This window comes from Corvus hawaiiensis, chromosome 1, assembly GCF_020740725.1.
Source record: "Corvus hawaiiensis isolate bCorHaw1 chromosome 1, bCorHaw1.pri.cur, whole genome shotgun sequence".
In the NCBI taxonomy this organism is placed as follows: domain Eukaryota; kingdom Metazoa; phylum Chordata; class Aves; order Passeriformes; family Corvidae; genus Corvus; species Corvus hawaiiensis.
This window is the reverse complement of record NC_063213.1, coordinates 56,420,269-56,446,090: the sequence shown is the minus strand read 5'-3', so window position 1 is coordinate 56,446,090 and position 25,822 is coordinate 56,420,269. Positions and strand designations below refer to the sequence as shown.

Genomic DNA, 25,822 nt, shown 5'->3' with positions numbered 1-25,822 from the left:
CAGGTTTTTGCTTGATTTTAGTAGGTATTTCTGTGACCTTTAATGCTATTATTCTACTAGCTCATAGCTGTCAGAGATTTTAAGAAAGCCTTTGAGGGAGTGAGGGTTATTCAACTGTTTAAGAACCAGTGGTTTGGTATTCATTTATATCAGAACATCTTAAGAGAAGAAGACATCCCAACAGTTTTAAAATGAATCTGACTTTAATTGCAAAAATAGAAGCCCCTCACAAAGCCAAGATTTCCGAAAGGTTCTACACCAAAGGAATTTCATCTAAACCACTGATGTGCAACATGTAAAAGAAACTAAGAAAGGGTGATTGACTGGCACTCAGCTCAACATGGATCCCACCAGGCACTGCCTGACCCAAGGGCTGGAACAGACCAAGCTTTGCAGAGTATCTGAAAATCCTTTCCAGAGCTACATCTTCTTGTATCTGCTGTGAAAGGAAATGTCAGAGCAAGGCTTAACTTCTGCATTGTTCCCTCCAGCCTTGCTCTCTGATCAACCTCCGCAGCTCTTTGAGGGGAAGGAGTGGCAAAGACAACAGCAACCCCCACTTATTTGCAGTCCCTGTGGGTGACACGGGTGTTACAGAGTCAGTACCAAGCACCCCTTTCCCTGATCCCTCCATAGCCATTAACACGGGGAAAATAGAATCTGTAACAATGGAATCCTTGTTACCACAGAAATAATTTAGCTGATACTTTTGATTTCAGTAAGGTCGAGATTTCACTCACATCTTTGGTCAGTGTTTCTTTGTAAGAAGGTTTTCTACATGTGGTGTATTCCTTACAGCAAAGTGCAGCTTATGTACAGCACACAAGGCAACAGAACAATTGGTTTACAATCAAAAATATGCATCTCCTGGTGTAGATAATCATCAGGGTATTTTTTATGCCATAAAAACACATGTAGCAAATACTAAAGCAGACAATTAATTTCTTGGCTTGCATAAAAAGAAAGGAGCAATTCAATTATAACTGTCTTTTCATTCATATCAGTCATGAACAATGAATTTGTGACTTATGAATGTGCCTCAGATCTGCCAACATGGGAAGTCTTACTACGTTTTCAAGCCTTTTCAATTGTGTGAACCATGCATTTCAAACATCATCCAATAAAACTTTATTGTATAACACTTCCTGCCGTGAACATACAGTAATATTCTATCTAGACAATATTACAAAAAAGTGAAAACTTCTTACGTACTCATGGAATTGTTTAAAGTATACCCAGATTTTATTGTATGTGTTTTGATTACTGGAGGTACATTGCTAATTTACAGTGACTGTATATGCTGATTATCAAATATACTTATTTTGTTTCTTTGTCCTGATTGCATTTATTTCTTTTGCTGAAGTGCATTGTCGGTAACTGATGCACCATTCTGCACTGAAGAGTGCTAGTGCTTGTGTAAAGTAAAACAAATGTCTGAAAAACAAAGATCTTTGTTCAGGCTATCCTGATGTACAAGAAAAGTTGATATCAAATTTCTTATACATGGGCTGTACTTACAAAGGAGAAACATGATCTATTTTTGGGTTTGTTTTTTTTTTGCATTTACCAAAACTTGACAAGTCATAACAAACTGTTCGTCATGTAAGTGGCAGTGATGGCACATGTGGAGTGATCTGTTGTCCTTCCACATCCTTTCTAACTCTTCTTCCCATGGAATCTCCCATAGGGAAGAAATTTTACAGCAGAGGATTAAAATGAAAAACCTCTGCAGTTTCTCCTTTCACAATTGAAGGCTACTTTGCGTTGGATACACTTTCACCATAATTCTTATGAAGACTTCAAATTGCTGCCAGTTCAAAGCTGCAGCCTCCCCAGAGGGGCAGCTCCCTTCTGCTGCTGGAGGGGCAATTCTGAGCTCAGTGGCTGGGTCCTTGGGAGTTAAATATTTGCTATATGCCAAAAGAATAAAAGACAAAAGCCTGTAGGATAATATAATAAGAAGAACATTTTCTTAAGCTATCTCCTCTTCATTTATTGTGGGCCTGAACTTGTTAAACTTGCCTACACAGCCTGCAGCAAGCAGAATATGGGCTCTGACTATTTGTAGAGTGACACTCTTTAAAGGCAGTTATGTAACTTCCTTCCCTGTGGAAGCCTATAGGTGTAATGCTGTCTCTGAACCTGAGATACAGCCTTTCTTCTTGAATCTTATTTCACAGACTGTTTAAATTCTGCAGAACTCTCTCCCACCCCTTCTTAGCAGGAATGTGAATTGTGACGGTACATATACCTAAAGGTATCTTGCATGCATGTGCACACACACTGAGAGAAGTTCCTCTCCTTGCAATGATGAGTGGGAAAAGCTGTACATCTCCTTGTGTACCTCCTAGAAGTGCCTATCCATGCAACTCAGTGCTGATCAGCCTTGTGCTGCCATCTGGACTGAGGTGTGTTGGCCTTCTTGCTCAAAAGTAAAGAAATAACTAGGAGACAAGGGAGGAGAGCAGGATACGAGGGGTTCCTACCTCTCAGGTTTTTCTGTATGGTCAGCATGAACTGGGAGGGCCTTTTACATTCTTTTTATTTTGATCTTCTGGAACTGCTATATAATAAGCCTTTCATATAAGCAACTGTACTTATAAATAAAACAAGTAAAATACATGTTAGTGGCCAAGTAATCTGTGAAGTTTGTCAAATACATGTAACTCATATAAACATGGTGCTAATAGAGATCGCACATTTCACTAAAAAACCCCAGGCAGATATGAAAATAGTATCTTGTTACCTTAAGGCATCTCTATGTAGCGTAATACAGATGAACTTTGATGTCAGATATGCAGGTGATATTCTATTACACCACGAATTTTCAGTGTTTGCTTGGTATTTAGATAACCTCCAAAGTTGGAGAAGTCCTGCCTTTAGCCACACTGCTGAAGTCAGTGAGAATTACAGGTGTGTTACCCAGGCTAAAGTGAAATTAAAAGGTTTTCCATACCAAGGAGCTGCCTGGTCTTCTCCACAACAGTGGGTCTTATGCTAGTGCGATAACCCAACATCACCATGCAACTGGGAAAGAGATTGCTCCTGCTCACCTCCCAGCTGGTCCCTCTTGTCAGCTCAGTGTTGGTCTATGAAGCTGAGAAATGCAGAGTAGCCAATGTCCCAGTCATTCCCATTGTGAACACATCTGGTATGGGAGTGGGATGATGGGTGACCTTGGTAGTCTGTGTTCCATATGGAGTCTCCAGAAAGCATTAAGGCACTTAATGGAGGCTACAAATCTTCTCTGCCCCACAGTCTCTCCTGCTCATGACTTAGATTTTGTGCATTTTGGAATGATGGGCCACTTTCTACCTGAACACAGCTCTCATAATAATTCACTGTACATATATTCATATGTATGTATGCCATTTAGGCTTTCCAGATGGTTGGTTTTTGGTGCCTTTTGTATAAATTTCAACTTCTCAAGACCTTTTTAGATTTTTTCTTTTATTTTTAATTTTTTTTTTTTTACGTAACAGGGTTGTATTCTGTCAAAAGTAGAAAGGTAATGTTACTCTGCTTCTAAAGATACTTGGTTTGTGTGCTCAGAATTTTGTTCTTTACTTAGCTTTAAATCAGCACCTACCATTTCCGTAATTCCAGTGGGTAGTTTTAAAAAAAGAGTGTGGGCCAAGCACCTGAATTCTATAATCTGGTTTGGAACAAATTCACATTTTCCAGTCTGGTTTCAGTGAATACATCTTGGGCCAAGAGCAAGTCAACGTAAGTTGCAAACTGTAAAGAAAAAAATGTTTCTCCTCAAAATGTGTAGAATGCACAGTTTGGGAAATATACACTTCTTATGGTGGTGATACTGAGGGGGAGAAAAATGCAAAGCATATGAGGGAAGGAGCTGTATCTATTTGACCATATTATGCAAATCAACATCACCAGCACTTGAGAATGGGGGGCATGTTGTCACACATCAGCACACATTGCACGTTGCACGTTGTAACTTCCCGTAGTGTGGTCACTGCTCAAAGTTGCTTTTGCTTGCAGTGAGAGAAAAAGGACCAGATTCTTAAAATCAGTGCTGATGTCCTTTAAAAATTGGCTAAAGATAATTGTTTCTTTTAAAGAGAGGCTTGTGAGGTTCTGAAGTTGGATTATGAAGAAAATCTTAAATGGCATAAAGGTACCTTCCTGCCCCAGCAGAGCACAGCGCCTGAAATAGCGCCTGCTGCTATGAAATCCTAGAAAATAAGTTTTGACAGGAATTCAACAGGTCATCTAAATGGTCCCTAAGCCAAGGCAGGTGAGCCAGGCCTAAATCATCCCCAGTGCTGACTCTGCCAATTTGTGTTTCCTGAGACTCACAACAGCACACCTTGGTTAGCCATTTTACTACAATGCTTCCTTTCCCTGCAGCACTATGACATGGTCAGCAATGGGAGCCTGCTCAGCACTTGATTTCACTGGTTAAAACAGCTGGCCTTTATTGGGATGAGGGCAACATTGTGATCTGTATTTGCGATGCTGAGAATTAATTTATTTTCTCAATTATTCTCTGAATGCTCAATAAAGGGGTTCTTAAATACAGATTTGGAATCCATCTGGAAGTACATGAGAAGTTCTGTAGGGGCAGAGAGGGCATGTTCACACTGCAGAATCTCACTGGCTTGGGGTCAACTACTGTTTCAATGCAAATGACTTTTAGGTTACAAATCCTCATATTTTTAAGCAGTATTTAGATTCACAAAGACACACCAAACTTTTAAAATTCCAAGCAGTGGAAATATAGGTACCTTCACATTTTTAGTGTTTCAGATTTCCATCTTTGGATGTTTGCTCATATTTTGTTTATTGAGGCTGGCAAAGGATGGGAGAAGAGAACAGAAATTCATCACATTTGCAGGGTTGTTCTTATTGCAAAGCAGAGTTATTTTGCTACATGAGCACTCTGTAGTGTTTTAATTAAGGAAGCATAACTGCTAAGAATTTTAATACAGATAAAATTGTCTGTTCTGCTTTTGTTGCTGTTTTATTTCAGATAAAATATATTTATTAAGTAAATAAAATAAAAATAAAGTCTTACTTTCAACATCCCATGCCACAAAAGTTATTTTAATTTGTGCTGTGTTTCTGTACCTCGTAAAGAATAACAACCAGCATCCATCTAAATCTATCTTCCTGATAGATTTGGTTGCTCAGAGCAACGACACAAAACCTTCTGCCAGAGCAAATACTCACTAAACTGGGTTTTCATGTGTTGGGTGTCGTGTTTGAGAGGAAACAGGTACTGCAGAGGTGATAAATGTAAGGTTGGTTTCCTCTTAAAATACACCTCGATTCCACTGCTTCAAGTGTCATCTTCCTCCCTACTTTTTGATACACTGATACATTAATTATGTGTTTCTGCTGTTCTTGTGAAATCTATTAGAGTCAAACCACTTTCATAATTAAAATTATTGAAGTTGTAGCAGCATTCCCAATATTGCTGTCACTAGTGTAAGGTGATATTTATGAAATAGAGAATGAAATGTACCTTATGTGTGCAATGATGACATTTCAAACCATCTTAAGATGAAGAAAAATAGCATTTCCCATGGGAAATTATTTTGATTAGAAATTACTCAGTAAGTGCCTTTAAAACTCAACCTTTCCTACAAAACCCAAGTGTGATGACAGCCCTAAACTCAGTATGTATGTTAGACCAAATTTTTTGTGGCTGCAAGTCATCATCCCTTGACTGAAAGCAAAGCTTACATAAAGACTGACACAAACACACTGAAGCTGCAAACAATATCCTAAACCTCAGATCCTGAATTTGACTTTTCAGAGTACTCTACTAAACAGAGCAAGAAAATATCATTAGCGAAGAAAGAAAACAATCAATATAACGGCAAAGTATTTCCATTTTGTACATCCCCATGAACATAACTGACTGTGAAACAACTTGCACTTACATGTTGTAAACATGTACATTATTAAAACTAACATGTTCATTATTAAACTCTCTATATTATGCACACTTCTTTTACAATCAGCTCATCTGTGTCTTTAGAAACCAGGAATGCCTTCTGCAGCACTCCTGGGAAGTGCAGTGTGCCCCAAAGCTATTCAGAATAATGCAGACTCATAGCAGAGCCACTTTATTGTCTTTAGCAACTGACTCCTGCATTTCCTATTGTTCACAGGTGAAAGTAGAAATAGCAATATGAGAAATACTGTTGTTTGAAAAAATAACTGTGTTCCTTGAAGTCTGAAAAATAGATATGTGGCTTGAACAAACACATATGATGGTATTTTCTTGTAAGTGTTCTGCTGGATTGACCATGTGATGATCTGCACCGCCAGCAGACAATTCCTTCTTGTTCCCCAGCTCCTCTTTTGTTCCATGATGGCAGAGCCAGCAGCTCCCTCCTCGCCCTGGGGACAACGTGTTGTGGTGCACAGCTGGTGTGTGTGCTGGTGGTGAACACAGAGCAGCTCCCTTCCCTGCAAGGCATTGACTCATGTATGCATAGTGGGAATCTGGTCCCTTCTCATAGTGCTGGGTTTACAGCTATTCTTCATGAACTCATTCCTGGAAGGGACTTTTCCAGTGAGATGGTGACTAATGTAGGTAGACATGTATATTATATCTCCATTTAAAATCTACAGATTGAGAGCAAAGCTTAGGGTCTGGTTATGTCAGGGAAGGAAAATCAGCCTGTCTGGACACAATTTTTAAAAATGGTTTCAATTCACTGTGGAGGAAATGGCCTCACGTTTTTGAAGTCTACACTGAACTGTATTGCATAACTCATTCCTGAACACTGAAGAGAGTTGTTCAGTGCTTATCCAAATTAACAGGGAATCATCTGTTAATTTCAGTATAAACTGAAATAGCTTATAAAGGTTTTTGGAGGAATATCTAATGATTAGGAACTCAGGAGAGCAACCAGATTCTAAAAGTAGGTGCTTCCTGTGCTAAGACATTAGCTTCTGATTTCTTTCATGGAAACATTTACTGCCACAATTTTGTAACAGAGACAAGCTTTCATCTAGCATTCATCTCAGAGCGTCTATTAAATAAAACCATAGTTTCCAAACAAATACCACAGTTTATTCAGGGTGAGAGAAATGTGACTTAATGATGAGTTTCTGGGCAGAGTATTAGGGTGACAATTTTTCCTACTAAATAAATATTCTTGAACTACCAGTATTGTTAAATGAAATCTATTTTGATATGCCTTCAGGCATATCAACCCGAAGGGTTGATCTGTTTCTCTGAGGGTATTTGAGATCTTGGCATGCAATGGCTATTTCACCTTGATTTGCTTTATGCACCTGCTAATGGGTAATATTTTGATATTATTTTGGGGTATCCTTTGGGGATGGTAATATTTTGTGGCATTCTTTGGAAAGCATCAAGATTTCAATACTTTGGAATGACTTTCTGCTGTTCATATGTTTGATCTGTCTTGCGATGTGCAAAATCTTTTAAGCAGTCATCAAGCTCATTAAAAGGGAAAAATAAAGGACTCCAAGTCAGTTACACTTTGTGAAAGTTGATGGTTTAAAATCTAGCGTTAAGGAAAAGTACCAAAAGCAAAAAGTGCCAAAAGTTTCCAATTGCCACATACTGGTTCTTTCTTTCCTATTTGCTATTGGCTACCTGGGGTTGTTACAGATGTCAGATGGTCACTTCACACAGCTGGTATCAGGAGATGTGGAGATTACACAGCCTGGTGAGCAGGTCTCTGTTCACTCCCTGTTGCAGTGCTCAGGAAGAAATGCTACTCCAGGTCTACATCACACTCCCTCTACATTGTTACTGTCAGAGGTTGATGTGGTTCAAACAGGTTGTGTCCTTCCACCTGGGCCTGCACTCTGACACAGCATCTTGAATTTCCACACTCCCACCCTTCTCCTCAATTTTTTCACAAGCAGAACAGGAAACGATGTGTTTGCAATGGCTGGTGCTGAGCTAGGCAAATGTCTCTCCAGATTTTAATGCAACGAGTTCAGAGTCCTCTACATATCTTCCATTTAACTGTTCATTGTTGGCGTCGTGGGGGTACAGGTAAACAGGGACCTCTGTGATTGACGTGGCGGTGTAGGAGGTAGATCGAGTGGAACAATGCTCTCGGCGCCTTTGGCCCCACTGCGTTTTGTACTGTGCCCATTGCCTCTTCAAAGCTCCTTGTACCTGTTAGAGAAACACACAGCTAGGGTGAGGCATGATGTACATACACCCCTGTGACAGGGAAGGGAAGGGAAGGGAAGGGAAGGGAAAGGAAGGGAAGGGAAGGGAAGGGAAGGGAAGGGAAGGGAAGGGAAGGGAAGGGAAGGGAAGGGAAGGGAAGGGAAGGGAAGGGAAGGGAAGGGAAGGGAAGGGAAGGGAAGGGAAGGGAAGGGAAAGGAAAGGAAGGAAATTATCCAGGTCTAATTCCATCAGAATCTGACATCCAGTCAGCCTCTCTCCTCCTGTCTGTTCCAGAAGCAGTTCAGCTCTCAGCCTAAACTTCCTCCCTGCCTACACTTGTGCAGTTGCCTATAGGTTAGCTAAATGTGAAAGAGATTGCTGCACAGGGACACAGCATGATGCTATGGTGGAAGAGGAGAGGAGAATGGGGACTAAAACCCACCTGATGCTGCAGCTGGATTCTTGTTCCTGAAATACCTGATGCATTTTGATATCTGAAGAAGTTCAGCCTTGAGTAATGAGCCTTTGCCATGAAGGGTAAATGGTAAATACACTTCAAGAGCTTGCCAGGACTAATGTTGTAGAGTTAGAGGATTAGGATATCTAAATAGGAATTTTGTTCTGGTAGATTAAAAACAGGTTCTGTGCTCACAAAATGTAACATTGGTCATAGCCCTCTGCATGGCAGAGGATTCCAGCCTTTGAACATTCATCTGCTAGGAATAAGACATTTTATTCTACATTCACATTAAGAGTGATGTTATACATGGCACTAGGAAATGATTTAAACTGTTGAGTCCTGCCAGGGAATAAGAAGCACTTCTCCAGCTGCATTTCCATGCCTGGCAGCTCTTGATAGCACTGTGACATGAGCAGGAATTGGGCAAATCCTGGCTCTTTTTGCTTGGATCAGTGATTCCGAACAACACAAAGTGGGAATAGGAGCAGTTTGACAGAATAATCTGGTGTAAATGACCCTCTCCTCCAGGGGAAGGCAGGTGCATGTGAGGCACCGTGATCACAGGAATCCACAAGTTTCTGTCCACAGGTTTCAGGAAACCTCCTGCTGAGGTGGGCACTGTTTGTTATTTGGAGAATGTATTGCTATTCACCTTGTCCTAACACATGAGGAAAAGAAAACAAATGACTGTGCACAGGTTAATTAGATATTGAGCACAGGAAAGGCATACAGTCACAATGGAACTTCAAGTACTTGGGCTATGAGCAAGGTTTATGATGCCCATATTGAGAATTAAAGTGAAATTGCTGCATGCAAGGATGTTTTATCACACTATCCCAAGTTTATTAGTGAGAAAGAGTTACTGGGTCAAAGACTAATGCAGTGGCAGCACTTGATACAGAAATATTACACTAGTTAAACTTTGTAAAGATTTTAGTCACTCTAAAATTGCCTTTTGATGTTACAGTATGAATATTGTAGCTTAGTCACCCCAGAAGCTATGGGGAGAGACTGGAAGAAGAAATCTTCAGAAGTACTAGGACAGTGACTTTCCCCATATCTCACTGGGGTGGTGGCATCTAGGGCAGACACAATGAGGACAACGGAGAAGCCTGGGCTGTGCACAGGGGCTCTGCCTGCCTGCAGCCACCTCTCCCCCACCACATCATGGTCACCAGCCATTGCACACCCCTGGTCTTCACCTCTGCCCCAAGCTGACCATGTTCGCATTTCACAGCACGTCATCCATCTGGATTCATGTCAGCATCTTTAGTGAAGGCAGCAAGGGTCTGCTCCTAGAGTCCTTCTGTTCCTCTCCTAGCCCTCTCCTTCCCCTACCCCCTACACAAACTCCAAGGCTTTGATCACTCTTGCATGGGGAGAAGAGCTGCTGTGCAGGCGAGAAGCTCCTGACAAGCTCCCCAACTGCTCTCAGCTGAACCGGAGTCTGACAGTCCACTAGGGCAACCACAGATCTGGAGATGATAGATGGTTAACTGGAGAGGGAAGAACAATGTCCCTGAGTCTTACAGAGCCTGTCATGAGGAGCTTATAATTTTTTTCTTCAGAGGGAGTGACGCTTACATTGTATGTATGATGGGTAGATGACAGACACATCCCTTCCAGTTCAGCCCATGATTAGAAGTGCCATTATGCAGGTCTAAAAGGCTCCCCAGAGCAGGGAGAACACAAGGTCAAAGCATCTTTGTTTTTGTTCTCTGCTGAACTGCTTGTCTGTACAAGGATCTGGCTACAAATGGATAATGGATTGTACAAGTTGCTGCATTTGAGAAAAACTTGCTGACCTAGTTTTCTTCCATGATTCCAAGAATCTCAGATGATCATAGCTCAGTGCCAACTAAAACCATTTAGGCATGGATTTTAAATGTGTAAGCAGCATTACTGAAAGTCACATGCACAGCCACGACATATTAATGACTGAGGAGGTGCCTGGGGACCAGGAGGTGCAGAGCGATGCCTGCCATGTTTTCCACTGTGATGGCAGGTAAAAAAAGCAAAGACTGAAGCAATGAAGAGCCCAAGTTTATTTACTCTGCTCTTCAAGACTTTAAAGGTTTTTCTGTTCACTGTTAGCCATTCACGCCTCATTGGCACATAAGATACATGGCTGTTTTTTTCCCCAAATAGACTTTCCATTCTGTTGTCCAGCCTTTCAGTCTAGAAGCAATCCCAGGCTTGAAAACGTGGTCTGGTGAGCAGATTGTTGCAGAGGCCTTGTATCATCTGTACTACACTATTGTTGTTGGACAGAGAAAGTACAGCACTGCTGGACACCAAGATTTTATATGAGTATGTACAAGAAGACTTGTCATTTTAAAAGTAAAAAAACACCCCATTGTTTATGTGTTCTTCCACATGAATGCAGACATTGGTACAGCTTCTTCTTATTATTTTTAGATTTTTTTCTATATATGGGCTCATGGTACTAAAGTGAGGTTAGTGAGGCTGCAGTGATGAATGCACTATAAAGCACAGTCAAGTGCTCCTGAGATTAGCATTGTTTGCCCTGGCTAAGCTTCATGTGTTTCAGTCTTGAAGTTAAATATTCCAGTAGGAAAAAGTAAATCCCAGATTAGCCAAGCTTCTGCGGTAGTAAAATTAATCTCCTTGCTCCACAATGAATTTTCTCATGAGAAAATTCTGGCCTCTATTGCAGCAGATGTAGGCAGCAGCTTGGAAACAATCTTATATCACAACTGAAGACCAGACTGTGTCTTTGCTCTATGTTCTTCTGCACACACCAGGACTGGGGGAAGTTATCTCAGCTCAGTTTTCTTGGTCAAACTCAGACTAGTGCTCCCTTTGGAAGGCCCCAATACCAGTTTACCCTTAGTCTGTTGTTGCTCTTCTATAGGTTTTGTGCCTTGTATATCTACAGATTGTGTAACTGCAGAAATAAAGGGGAAGAAGGGGTCATAATCCTTTCATCCTCTCCTGGCCTAGCCCAGCTCAGCCCAGCTACTCTAGTGCATAAACTTTGCTGGATGTTTATGGGTAACGTGCTATTGCAAGTAGCACCAAAATGTCTTGATTCCATATTAGAGAGGTGTCATCATTGACACTGTTCACCTTAACAGGAAGCTCTAAAAAAAGCTTCCGTATATAAAATTTCCTAGAAGAAAATAATGAGATGGTTTTTCAGCACTCCTGCCACTGACAGTCTGTAAATCTGAAGCAGATGCAATAATTTTGAAAAGGAGTGTAATGGTGAAAAGTACCCAAGCACCAACAAAATCACTCTCAACCTGTCCAAGAAACCTGCATCCTCGCAGTCATTTGTTCTTACTGCCTGACATGGAGCCATGCTTCTGATCAGCCTCTCCACCAAGGAGTCATCAATTATACACATTGGCAAGCAGATGCTTCAGATATATTCATTAGTGCATAACTTGAGAATTGTATTCCTGGGGTTGTAAGGATGGATATGCTCTTCTGACACTGTAGCGTTGCCAAAAGTACTTTGGCATTAGAGCTAGTTGATGAAATTAAGAAACTAATAGCCTTTAAGATACTTTATGTTTTCAGTGCATTTTATTGTGGCCTTTCCTAATTTTTAACATTGCTACAACCTTTAATCTAGACACAAATCCAGGTGTTCTCATTAGAGCTGGAGAATTAACCTTTTGCACTAAAGCTATAAAACATTAAGGGAATTTGTTTTGCAAAATCTAATCTGAAAACAATGGAAGGCGACACTGGGGAGAATGAAGAAGGCAATGTTCAAGACCAGGATTTTGGGGTAACACATTGTTTGGAGGCCAGTGAGGAGACACTGGAGTATTGCTTGTACACAGCAATGCAGCCATTCTTACGGGGAGAGGATGCTTCAGAAACTGCCTGACTGGTCTCTACTTTCTTCACAGCAGGTCCTCCATACTAGGGAGTACCAGAAGTTTTTCTTTGTTTCCAGGGCATGGATATTCAGCTGTGTCAGAGTGATGACAGTGAGACAGATGGAGAAAGGTGAGAGTAGCCTGCAGATACTGGGGACAGAATTGTGTTAGGAAAAGAGCTGTACATGTCTTCAGCTTTGTTTAGTTGGATGCATGAAACTGTGAACTTCTGTAGCATGATCTTTACAGCTCTCATTTCATGTTAGGTTCTGATATCATTAGCTGCTCACATTTTGCCATTCTCTTTCATGTCTCCTGAGGAGCCATGCTACAGAACTGTGGTGGGAGGCCTCTCATCTTTTTATTCTTGAGTTTCTCTGTACATTTACACAGGGAGCCAGCCAGAGGCAAATGTATAGAGATGTTGACAAGTGGTGGCAGAATTTAACACTCTGTGCTATCCTGAATGTTATCAAATGAGCCAGTAACACCTTATCAATAAGATAACTTACTTTCAGTCTCTATCAAAACATCAGTGTGGTTACATCATTATATGGAATTTTCTGGTTTCTAATGATATACAGGGATAAACAGGACCACAAATATCTCTCTAGGTTGAAATGCTGAGCGTTAGCATCACCAAGTTTGTTCTGTATCTAATTCACCTGCTCTGGATTGAAAATGGACTTCTTAATGGATTTCTCAGCTTTGCTAAGATATATGGTGTTTTATTTTGCTACAGTTGAATGCTCTTGATGTGTTGAAAAAGCTTTTTTCTGCCAACCATCTCTGGAAAATGGCTTGCTGTAGGAATTTAAATGGTTCTTGACATATTTTAACCTGCTATTTTTGGAAAAAAAACCCAAAAAAAGTAAAGTGGATCTAAAACCTGCTGTATGTGTATATACATATATATGATCCAGCTGTAAGAGAATGGGAGAGATCTCTGCCTCAAAGGTTTTTATTTCTCACTTACTAGATAAGAAGCATTGACTGTAAAAAGGCCAGTGGTAATCCTCAAAGGGGTGCAAGTAACTGCACTATTCCACCTCTGACAATGCTACCATGGGTGGATTTGCCATGGCTCTGGCCTGAGCTCAGCACTGCATTCTCCAAACAGATCCCTGAATGTCCCCTCTGCTTCTTATGGAGTATTGTGGTTGTTCCTGCTGTTCTGGGGCAGGAAGGAGAGTAAAGCATTTCTCTCCTTTACTCAGACTTCCATCTCAAGCTTGCAGGTAGTAGCGGGAGAGTGCCATGCCTGTACCTCATTAAGTGCCATCTGCTTTGTAATGGCAACACACCTGATTTATCTGCTCAGAGATATTCCAGTCACACTCTGCACAGAGCTGTCAGAAATGCACACCACTGCTTGTGTGTACAGAGTAAAAGTGACTTTGTGTGGTTTCGAAGTTTGTAGTGTGACATGCTTCACATCTGCATTAATGAACAGCAGAATGACTGTTTTTCAAGTTCTGCTCATTTTCTGCATTCCATGTACTTACCTCACCATTGAAGAAGCAGAATATGGTAGCCACAAGCAAGCCCTAAGAGAAGGAAAAGAGTTTAGGGACCAGAATATATAGACTTCAACATATTTTGGAAATTCAGACTTGATGGATATAAGGTAAAAACATTAATCCACTTCCTCTGCATCACAGACACTCCCCATCTTTCATAGGTGTGCTATTAAATGGATTTTTTTGTCTTTTCATAATGTTTCACCATTTCCCCCCCCCTATATTACTAGATTTTATAGATTATCTGTTATGGCTATGAAGTTATTTATATACAAGAGATGTAGAGAAGGAAAATGAAAGGTAGATATATATTTTGCTTACAGAGGAGAGCCACACTGCCACTGAATTTGCTGAAGAGGATTTGTGTCCTATATGTTGCCACTCATTCATCAGAGTGTAGCAATCCAATCATAACTGTCAGCCACAGAGTATCCAGCTGTCCCAGGAAGGCTTTAAGTTGAACTGTATGTCAGGATAAGTAAACTGGTATGCTGGGCATCACAATGGATGGACAGGATGTGAGAAGAGGTGTAAGTGGTCAGAAAAAGAAAAAAACCCACCCAGCACATGAGTTAGAAGGTAGGGAGGCAGAAAAAAGAGATGCTACAGATCATAGCTTGGTCATAAATGGTTTTAAATTAATTTCATCATCACCACAGCTATAAGATTAAACAGGGCCAAGGCAGGAATATGAGATGAGAAAGTGTGAAATTAATAAGCGAGAAAATTCTTGCACATAGAGCCTGCCATTCAGGATTATGTAGTTACACTGGTCCATGTCCTAACTGCACTCACTCTTATTAAAATAGCATTACAAAGCATCACTGGGAGCCAAATGCCTTCATTTTAAATTAGTTAAAGCAGTTACTATAAACTAAACGTATGGCAGTTTGTGAAATTGAGGGGAAAACTGTAATGCAGCTTATGTTCCCAAGGGCTGCTTTGAAGGACTTTACAGCTGTATCTTTTCTATAAAACCTTTATTTAAATGATTACCACTTGCGTTGTAGATAATGCTTTGCAAAATGTCTTTGACTCTCAGATGTATGTTTTGGGCCACAAACGTGATAAGCAATAACTTTTTAACAAAATGCTTATATACAGATACACAGGCTGGTTTGGACAAGTGCTGACAGATTCAATTTTGACCATTATTTTTCTCTAATAGATTTTCTCTGATGCAGAATTTGTAATTTGACATAAATTCAAATATCAACACAGAAAAGCATGTAGGAGGAAGATGAAGAGTAGACATAGTGAGAAAAAACCTTACTTTTCACATTTTGGCAAAGCAATGAATATTCTCAAAAAACTCAAATCCCAGTGTGCAGTAAGCAATACACAATAGCTTGTCCATAAGTTTTGGGCTGAGAAGCACCACAAAGTCAAACAAAACCTTACAACTCTAAAGCAGGACTTTTCCAGATCAGACACTTCTAAATCAAAATTTTTGCAAGGGTAGAAAGTTCTCCAGCTCCTCATGGCCTGTACCAATGTTGTTTGTGCTGTGAGCACTGCAGAAACTGCGTAGTTGTGCAAAACCTCTGCTCTTGAGCTGTAATGTAAATTTCAGCAGGGGCCTTGCTATTGTGCTAAATGTGTTTTCATTAACAGCAGTCAGCCATAATGGCAAATGAGATGGATCTTGATCTCCTCTGGGAGCAGGGATGTTCAATGGACAGTCTACATGAGGCATGGCAAATCAGAAGACAGCAGGGGGAGAGAAAGAAGCAGAGAAGTTTTTTCCAAGTCTGCTCTTCTGTGAGAGTGTTTAGGGGGAATTTGGGAACCTCAGTTCCCCTAAAGACAGGAATCGAACCTGAACTATTGAAGTGAAGCCATTTTTCATTTCAGTTCCTCTATGGTATTGGAATTCTGCTGTTCCATCCTGCAATTGCTCCAGTTTTCTGCTATTCAAGAGTGTAGTTCCCTTACCTAATGTTTTCTCCAGACAATTTCTGGCAGAAAAGCTAAAGAGGAAGGTGTGGTGATGCCTCATATCCCTTCCAGGTTCTCTTCTAGTTCAGAGTGAGCTGAAAGCACACCTGGCTTCTTGTTATTTTGAGACCATGCATGTTGTACATGTTCTGGCTGAAGAAATTATTTTCTCTAGTCCGTTCCATGTATATCCCATTGCTCTTCTTCCACCTGCCATGGTCCTCTGGACTCTGCCATCTGTATTTTAATTTCTTCCATTTTATACATAAAGTTTGGCCCACTATTCAGAGGGCTATTGTTATCTTCAGTTGTAAAGCTACAGAGATATGAGTAGCAGACACAAGCTTTGTCTGCTTGGAGCCAGGAGGGCTTGGTATGACCATAATTCTACAGTGGATCTGTTAAAACATGTGGCAGACTACATGTAGGTTAATTATTTAATTTCAGGCCCATGGTTTATTTCTCATATCTCTTTGATGTTTATCTTCCTAATTCTTACTGCTGCTGGTTTTTGCTGGGGATACAATTCTTGCTGAGGATAAAATGTCTAGGTCAATTATATCTCTCTGCCACTGTGTGGAGTTGCTAAACTAACCTGTGATATATTGCCTGCTCACAACAAGATAATGTTGGCAGTGGTATTGAAAGAAGAAATGAAGAACATATTTATTTTAAGATTAGGGCCTTTAATGACTTCTGAAATTCTTTACTTCTGAAACTATGTGAAGAACAAATGAATGTGCCTTTCAGCTGAATCATGCCATAGGGATTGTCCAGAGTCAGCAGCTCTCAGACCTTCACGTACCTTATTAACACTGTGGTGAGTTTTTCCTGTGTTTTAGTGACTATACTGGTCTAAGTAAATTCTTTGCTTGACAGGTATTTAATTTGTATCTCACTCTCTTAGAAGACATGAGTGTCTTGAAGAGAAGTTTGAGTAATTTGCTCATGTTAAAGAGAAACAAATGAAAAATGCAGATACTGCAAATTTACATAGGTTTCTCATATCTCTTTTTACTTTCTTATTTGAAGTTATGTCTCCATTAAACCAAGAAAGCATAAATAGATATACTTATTCCTGCTATTCCTGACCGTGTCCAGGGCCTTAATTTGTGCCCCAATCAAATACACACTGTGTTGCTGTTCAGACTTTAGTGGTGTGACATATTCATTATTGATGCTAGAAGATGATGTCATATGCAATTGTACAGATGGTCATAAAAAAATCAGGTTTTGATTCTCTATGTGGGCTTTGTTCCATGTCCATTCACTTCTCACTTCTGGGTCTGAATGGACAGCAAAAAAAAAGAAAAGCATGGCTGAGGTTGTTCTTAGAAGTACAAATCATTCCCACCTCTTTCATTTTGTCAAGGATAAAAAAGCTTTGAGGAAAACAGCAGTGTGTTTCTCACCATCTTCATTCACTGCACGCTCATACAGAATCTCTGAGGTAAATTACTGGGTTATCAATTGTTCATTTAAGTTACATTAAAAAAAATAAAGCAAAGAATGTGTCTGTGCAGTTTCTGCTGCCACTGAGGTGGGGAGATTGTCATGAGAGGGCTGAAGACAGCAGCCCACCTGCTGCAAAATGATAGAGACATCCCATCAGCCAAAGCTCATGCTTTGCTTCTTCTCCTGCTCTCTGTGGAGGTTTCATTACTGTCTTTTTTTTGCATGTATTTTTCATACAAAAATGGTACTTTATTATATCTGGCTTACAAAAAAATATTCTCCATAACTTTAATTGGTTCAAAATATTAAAAAGTTTTTAAACTACTAATAATCCAAAGAGAAATAAAAAGAATAGAAAATAAAAAAAGAACACTTATGTTGTCAAAAGCAGTCCTACAACCTTGACTCTGAACAGAAGGAGAAAATATTTCTGCCTGATTTGGCATTACAAAGGATATTTATTTCCTTTTAAAGTGAGAAACAGATGGAATTAATATCTTCTGAAATACCTTGAAATATCTCACTATGTTTAAGAGACTACTTTTAAATGGGTTAATTGAGTTCTGTGTAAGGCTGCATAGAAAGCTAAATTTAGAACTTGGAGGCAGTGTAGATATATATGCAGTCCAAATCCAGGCCTAAAAGATTCAAAATATCCTTGTACCAGACCAGGTCCCTCTGAGCTGCATCCTCCTGCCTGGCAGGGTGGGTGCTGCAGTCCTGGGGGTGCTGCTTGGAAGCTGCTGGATGGCACACAAGGGATCTCACTTGTGGAGAAAAAAAACACCTTTTCATTTGCCAATAAAAACCAAGGTCCTTATGCTGAATTGCTTTTTATCTTCTCATTAGGGGGAGACTTATGCATTTAGAGCCACAGTCCCCAAGGTATTGAGAAGAGCAGCTTTATCTGCTTGTGTATTGCTGTTGATTCTGGGGCTGTTCCTCCACGCCTCCCTCACAGACCTTCACAGCTCTCTCTTCTCTGGAACAGCGACAGTGCCATTTTATGTAAACTGACAGCCTCTAAAAACCCAGCTTAAAGGTGCTGGAGATAGAATTGAGTGAGATAGAATTCAGGTGAAGGGAGCTTGAAAGCAGAGGCTTGTTCATCCCTAGGCTGGTTTGAGAGCTCTGGGAGGACTGTGTAGGTCAGTTAGTGGGACTAATTGATGCATCATGCAGTTTTTTTTCTACTCTTCCTTTTTTCTTGTGAGGCATTTGCTATGGACTACTGTCAGAAATCAGAGGTTAGGGTAGTGGTTTTTTGTAGCAGAACCTCTGACAGAAGCACAGCACCCCAATCTCTTTACAGCCTGGGACTTCTCAAAAGATTTTCAATGGTTCCAAGGATGGAGGAAGTGTCAGCTGCAGCCCCAGCACCAGCAGAGGTGCAGGAGGCTGTGCCAGGTTGTCAGGCACAGGCCACATCTCTCTTGCTCTATCTTGGAATGGAGATCTGAGTGCAGCTACGTGCAGGACCGAGGGCTGTTGCTCTCCATTCCTTCACAGGAGGCATTCCCTTTGCCCAGGTGTACAGTTTTGTCTTCACTGGGCAGCATGATGGGGTTTTCAGGCTTTTGACATGTGTGTTTTAATGCCAGAGGTGTGCAAGGAGTCAGCATATCCTGTACCCTAATGCTTGACAGCCCGAGGAAGTTTGCATCTTCCATCTGCTTTCAGCATCATCTACCAGGCTCTGAAAGTCAGGTCCTTTAATGTAGATCTGCAAGTCACTGGCTCTTCTGGAGTGAAAATGTTTGCTTTGTGGTGCCTAATTTAGGAGCTCTGTTAGATAAGATAGCTGTGTGTGTTCAGCAATGCACCTACAGCATCCCAATCCATGCATGTCTTTCCAATTAAGGTGTGCTGGTTTTGTATAGAGTAATTTTCTTCATAGCAGCTAGTATGGGGCTCTGCTTTGGATGTGGGCTGGAAACAGTGTTAATAATGCAGGGATGTTTTAGCTGTGGCTGAGCAGGGCTTCCAAAAATCAAGGCCTTTGCTGCTTTTCATCTCACCCCACCATGAGCAGGCAGGGAGTGCACAAGCAGTTGGGAGGGAGCACAGTCAGGATAGCTGAACCCAGCTGATCCAAGGAATATCCCAGATCATATGGCACCATGATCAGCATATAAAGTGGGAGAAGAAGAAAAAGGGGGCTGTTTGGAGCACTGGCTTTTTTAGTCCCAGGTAATTTTTATGTATGATGGAGCCCTACTTCCCTGAGCATGGCTGAACACCTGCCTGGCCACAAGAAGGTGTGAATGGATTCTGTATTCTGCTTTTCTTGTGTATGTGGCTTTTGCTTTATCTACTGAACTGTCTTTATCTCAACCCATGTGTTTTCCCACTTTTACCCTTCCAATTCTCTTCTCCATCCTACTGTGGGGAGTGAGCAAGTGGCTCTGTGGGGCTGAGTCACCAGCTGGGGTTAAACCACAACATAAGGGTTGAAATGTCTTTCTTTTGCCCGGTGAACTTTTCATTTCAACCTTCTGGAGACTAAAGAGCTGATATTGGTGATGGTGAGAAGAGATATGAACCTCTTCATTTAGAGGATTAATGGGAAGTTGGCTAGGTGGGCTGGAAAAGTATATGCATTCCCATTTTCAGCACAAAAGCCAGCCTTCCATTTTTTTATCATTTACGTATCTTTTCTTCCGATCTGTTAAGAAGAATCTGGTCTAATGTGTGAAATATACATGCAGTAGACATTCAGTGTTCTTACAGGCATATTTGAAAAACCACTTCCACTTAAAATGGTGAACATTGATGATATCATCACAAAAAGAGTGGGACAGGTCAAAACCAGACTTCTACTGTTATTCAGAAGTGACTGCAGCAGAGGAAACCTAGCTTGTTGATAAATAAAATAAAATAAAATAAAATAAAATAAAATACTGACATTGTTTTTCAACTGGGAAAACCATTCTCTGAAAGAAATACAATTACATGATTTCTTTTGGGAACAGATTCTTTCTTATCTTCAATCCTTTGAGTTTTACAATATAATGCAGTGCTTGTTTGCACTATATCTGTGTACAAGAACTATACAATTAATGTATCAATCCTTCACATTCACTTAAAGCAGTGATGTACTGTGAGAACCTGTCTCTCTTTCTGTTCTAGAAAAGGCATAAAAATTACTCATTTAAGTAGTGCAGAAATGAAGAATTTAATACATTTTCCACCAAAAAAGATTGGTAATTGTTCTCACAATGCCTGCTTGTATATGACTGATGTGCCCTGAGCTGCAAAACCCCACAGACTCTTGCTGGTGTCTGCATAGGCTGGCTGTGCTGTGGGTCACGGGAGTGCAATAGCTAGAGGGAAACACAGCCATTAAACAAATGAATACAGTATCTGCTAATTACAGAACCAGCCCTAGAAGAAAATGAGCACCAGAGGAGTGATTGTATAGCTGGCAGTCTTAAATATGCCTACAAGAAATCTTTGGGAAAGGATTAAGAATGTTTATTTTAGGTTACAATTAAAAATCCACTCCAAGTGGAAAAGGGAGGATTGCAGTCGGTTGCAGCCAGCAGGACAACTGCACAGTCCTTCCAAAAGGCCAAACTTTAGCAGGAAACACACCAAGATTTTACTGCAGAGTTGTCAAGAGCTCTTCTGTGAGAGCAGAAGGAACCCATCAGGGATGAAACTTTCCTGCCTTGGATCCCTCCCTCACCCAGCCCGCTTCATCAGTACGGACTCCATTTTAACCTCAGTTTGGTGACTTTCTATTCCATAATGATCACAATTAGAATTTTTAATTGAGAAAATTGGTTTTGCAATTCTCAAACAACTGCACAGGATTTAAAAGGTATTTTAAGAGTAAATTGGTTATTGTAACAATGTGTCTTATCCTAACTTACTAAAACTGTAAGCAAATAACTTGTCTCCAAAAAGCTAATTTGGAGATATTCCTTTATAGCTCTTGTGAATGAAAAAGTAACAATACAGGCAATAATAGAAGAAACAAGGCTCTCATTCCTTTTAAGCAGAACTGTAATATAAGATAGCATACACTTCAAAAGCAGACCTATAAGTTCAGTTATTCTATCCATGAAGCAGCAAGAACACCTGCAGTTTTGAAGGGATAAGGGTGATAAGCAGTATATATAATCTGACAGAATACATAGATTTTGGTAGCCTTATTTATAATTTCATTTAAGGAAAAACCACTACCAATTTTTTAAGCTCTCTTCTTATTACGGCATTAAAATAATCTCTTCACTTACCTTCCATATGAAAGGAAGCAAGAAGTAGGTTACCCAATTCACTTGTGTTGACCACTATTCACAAATGCATTGAAAAACTGCCTTTCCTAGTCAATATAGGACTGGATATATTCCAGTCAGTAAACCAGATAAGCCAGCATTTAAAGCCATTTAGGTTCGGCTTGTTTTGTTTTCAAAAGAAAATAAACTAGACTTACTGAACGATGTTGTATTTTCAAAGCATTTTTGAAATCAAAATGTCAGTCTTGTAATTTAAACTGCCTAATAATGGAATTCTAACTCCTAAATGTAGCTTAGTTGTCTCTGCTTTTTCTTTTGTGTGTTGGCATTCCCTCTGTTAAACAGTTTGCAAACACTGCTAATTTTAATATTAAGGTCACAGCACTAGTTTCAGTCAATTTGAGCATGTCAACAGAAATTGTGTTGGAACATAAAAGCCCTCTGTGAACTGATTTTTCTCTCCATAGTTTAGAAATAGCATAAACTGATAATTACATCGTTTCCCCTATCTTGTCTCTGTTCTTTACACAGTGGTGATGCTTGTGTAAATGCAGATAATCAAATAGTGTGAAACGGTTGGAAAAGAACTGAAAACCCAGCTTTTTTCTGTTTCAGGGCAAAACCCCTGGCAACAGTATCTTTGAGTAAATTAGCTTAACATCAAACAATTCAACTACTCTGAAGCTGTTACTATTTAACATACCTGGTAATGCATTAATATATGCATGATGTAATCGTATATTTCTCCAGCAAGTCGGTTTTCTGGTCTCCAGGGAATAATAACAAACTGAATTCCTAGTAAGGGCACCAGGATTAAAGTGGCTCTGACAGCTTTCATATACATGTTGGACTCAGCACGGTGGGTATCTCTCAGCTTTGTCACCAAAACTCGGACAATGTTAAGCAAAAAGAAAAAATTGACCTGCAAAACCAAAGCTATTGTAGGTGAAAGCATTCAAATTAAACAGACTTTCAAAATACAAATACGGAGCACATAAATGGCAGTAAAGTGTCGCTTTCTAGCTTTATTGTATCTTATAATGGGCAGCTCCTGGGCAGTCAGGTCTTGGAAAGTATCTTGACTATTTTCAGAAAAGATATGTGAAGCAGCTCTCTACTGTGGGGTATGCCCAGCCCCTGCCCTGGAGAGACATCTGCTGAGATAAGGAGAGTGCCTAAACCTCCCAGCGGAACTCCTCTGGAAAGGGAGCTCCTCTTCAGTTACGGCGAGAAGACAAACCCAGAATCCTCTGGGAGACCCTGTGCAGATCCTTTGTAGCCCATTGGCCCTTACCCTCTGACACCCACCCCCTGTATCCCTATAAGAGCTAGCCCCCCACCCCTGCGAAGGAGAGAGATGCTCGTCCCTAGCTCCCCTTTGGCGAACTAATAAAGCTACCTCGTGTGGAACAGCTACACGAGCCTCTCGTCTCTCTCTCTGGTCTGGCTTCGCCTGGAGGCTGCCCTGCAGAGCTGAGCTGAAATCACGAGCTGACAATTACTAAAGAGCTGACAGCTTCTGCATGGGCCCTCCTGCCAGCAGCTGAGGGAAGACACCGGGCCTCGGGAAGATGATCCTCCAAGGGACCATCTCTCCGGACCGGTCACAGCTTCCTCAGTTAGAGCTACTGACCCTTCACCAGCTGCCATACTCTACATGCTTTGGAGTCTGCATGGGTGTTTCAGGTGGGCAGGGGTCAGTTCTAGGATGAACTGGCTGTTTTGACACTGATGTGGGCAAATTTAGGGTTTCCAGGGAACATTTAATATTATTTTTATGTCTGAAGTTTATACGGGGTGGACGAATTGTCCCCTAGAAATAACCATGTCTTTGTCCTGAGTCTGACAGTTGCCAAGCTATCTTGCCAGGTGAGACAAACCCTGGCATGTCCCCTGGGCACATGGGACCTATGGGACCACACAATTTCCCTAAGGAATATGCTCCATAGACTAATGCTTCAGGCTTGTGTGTGACCAGGAGTGTAAGGCTGCTCTTGAGGAAAACCTAGGCCATCCCTTTGCTCCACCAGACTGCAGGGACCCCGTGGTACTCTACCCACAGGGAACAGGTAACAGTTGCTGTCCCAGGGCAGAAACTCCAGATACCAGAAAATTTTGCCCCTGACCCTTATGGTCAGTGATGCCAAGTAGTTCAGCACCTTCTCTCCTCAATTATTTCTGGAAATCTGATCCCAGCATCAAGTAACCTGCCCTTGGTCCTGGCTTCACAGAGAGCTCCTTGTGGGATATGCTGAGAACCTGCAGGAAGAGGGAGGGCAGACCCAGGCTGATGATGAGCTCAGTGGTTACCCTGTGGACGTCCTTGACATCACAGACCTCCTTGGTCTCCAGTGTACCCAGATCACTCTTTTCTAGTCTGCTACAGTAAAATCAGGCACTGACACTTCTGAGCTTTAATAGACTTTCTTTTTCCTGCTAATTTTTTGAAATAAGTATGTAAGTTGTATAACTTCCATAGATATTTCAAGAGCTCAAATCACATCTATGTACCAGAAATTTCAGCTGATTTTTTTCAGAACGGTGAATCAGAAAGCTCTGGTAAAGCATTTTACCGCTTTCAAACTACACTGGGAGACCTTTCAACTGTTTTACATTTGTGCTCTACTGGAAAAGAGGAGTAATAAATTACTTCTGAGGTCCCATTCAGCATTAAATGTAGCCCTTATTCTCCATCCAATTCTGACTTCACTCACTCTGCTTAACCTCCACTTTTAGATTTTCTGAAAGTAACTGTGAAAAGTCAAAGAAAGACTTAAAAAAGCTAAAAATCCTCAACTCTTTGGAATCAATCTGTCACTATGGGATTTTTGTAGCAAATCAAGCAGGACATTCTGTAGACATTGACATCTTCACAAGAAAAATGACTGGAAATGACATAAACATGATACAGAAATTATAATGTCTTACTTTGAAAACAGCTAAAGATTGCTCTTTTTCCATTAAAAAACAGTTGCTTCTTTTTTCTTTGTGGCCAATATGGGATCATAATGACAAAAATAAAGGCTAAATGGCCTCTCTCAGATGGTAATTGGCATTACAATAGGAGATACAATCAAGATTGAGCCAATAAACCCACAATAAATGTGATTCTATGGGACCAACAAACAACCTATATGGCAGGGAAGGATGGGCCGCTTCACATAGCTAATGTTAAAAACTGCTGCTCCAGAAAGGGTGGAAAGGTTTTTGTTTTTTTAAACTATGAGATGGAAAGTTGTTTATTCAAAGGTGTTCCCAGTACTCACTGCACTATTGTTTGATCTCTGAGGGAATAATTGCAGATACGTCCACGCAGTTGTTTGCAAGTAAGAGGCAGATCAAAAGCTGAAAGTGCATCTTGGATGACACACTGAGATGAGCTTGGGGCTCGGGTTGACTAAAACCCTTTCTGTGCCTTTCAGGAGGGTCAGGGTTACCATGCCAAACTGCATGACTGGCATACCAGATGTTATACGTATGCACATTGCCAAGCTGCATTTTGAATCTTGTCCTCCTACTCAGACAGCCCAGTCCAGTTCTTCCCCTGGACTCTTTTAGCTCCCTGCCTTTGGACATACCAGGTCAGTGACCAGCAAAACTCATGCTGAGCCACCAGCTCGCCTCAGCTGAGACACAGCTAAATAATTGATGTCACATAAATGCAGTGTATTCAGTCCCAAATAAGTCTCACTGGAATAAAGTGTTGTGAGCCTGTCCTTTGTAACACTGAAGAGAGAAAACCTCTAGTTTCTTCTGAGTCTTGACCAAAATACTTATAGTACAGAAGCTTCTATTTTGTTCAGGTTAGCATCATTTCTAAAATAATTATTATACTGCTGATACCAAATAATATTCTTACCAATAAAGCTGCCATTACAGGTCCATGAACAATATAAAGCAAGTATGTGTCAACACTCATCCAGCAGCTGGAGAAGAAATACAACATTAACATTTATTTTTGACTTGAATAAAATTTGCTGCACAGTTAAATAATGCTAAGTTCCTTCAAAAACAGACATGCTACTCACTTATCATTGAAGTATCTGGCTCTTGCAACTGCATGAATGGATGCTGGCACTAAAGGGAACCCTGAAATGATTAAAGTTATGGATCAGTCTTGGTATTTGTTTAGCTTGAATTTCATGTGTCTCACACACTAAAAAGTCTCTTGTTCACAAAACGTATGAAATCACGTTTCAGGGAAGAACTGTTAGTCCGTC

At 40.7% G+C, this 25,822-nt stretch overlaps 1 protein-coding gene across 1 annotated transcript in view; it reads right to left on the bottom strand.

Moving 5' to 3' along the window:
• Positions 1 to 1,104: 1,104 nt before the first annotated feature.
• The window catches only part of CALCR (calcitonin receptor), a 161,085-nt gene continuing 136,367 nt past the window's right edge, over positions 1,105 to 25,822 (bottom strand). The window contains exons 9-13 of the mRNA XM_048305453.1: positions 25,631 to 25,691; positions 25,462 to 25,528; positions 22,306 to 22,524; positions 13,954 to 13,995; positions 1,105 to 8,137 (exon numbers count right to left, since the gene is read on the bottom strand). Of these exons, the coding sequence (XP_048161410.1) occupies positions 7,916 to 8,137; positions 13,954 to 13,995; positions 22,306 to 22,524; positions 25,462 to 25,528; positions 25,631 to 25,691 (611 nt within the window). The 3' untranslated portion in view covers positions 1,105 to 7,915. The remainder of the gene's footprint in view (positions 8,138 to 13,953; positions 13,996 to 22,305; positions 22,525 to 25,461; positions 25,529 to 25,630; positions 25,692 to 25,822) is intronic.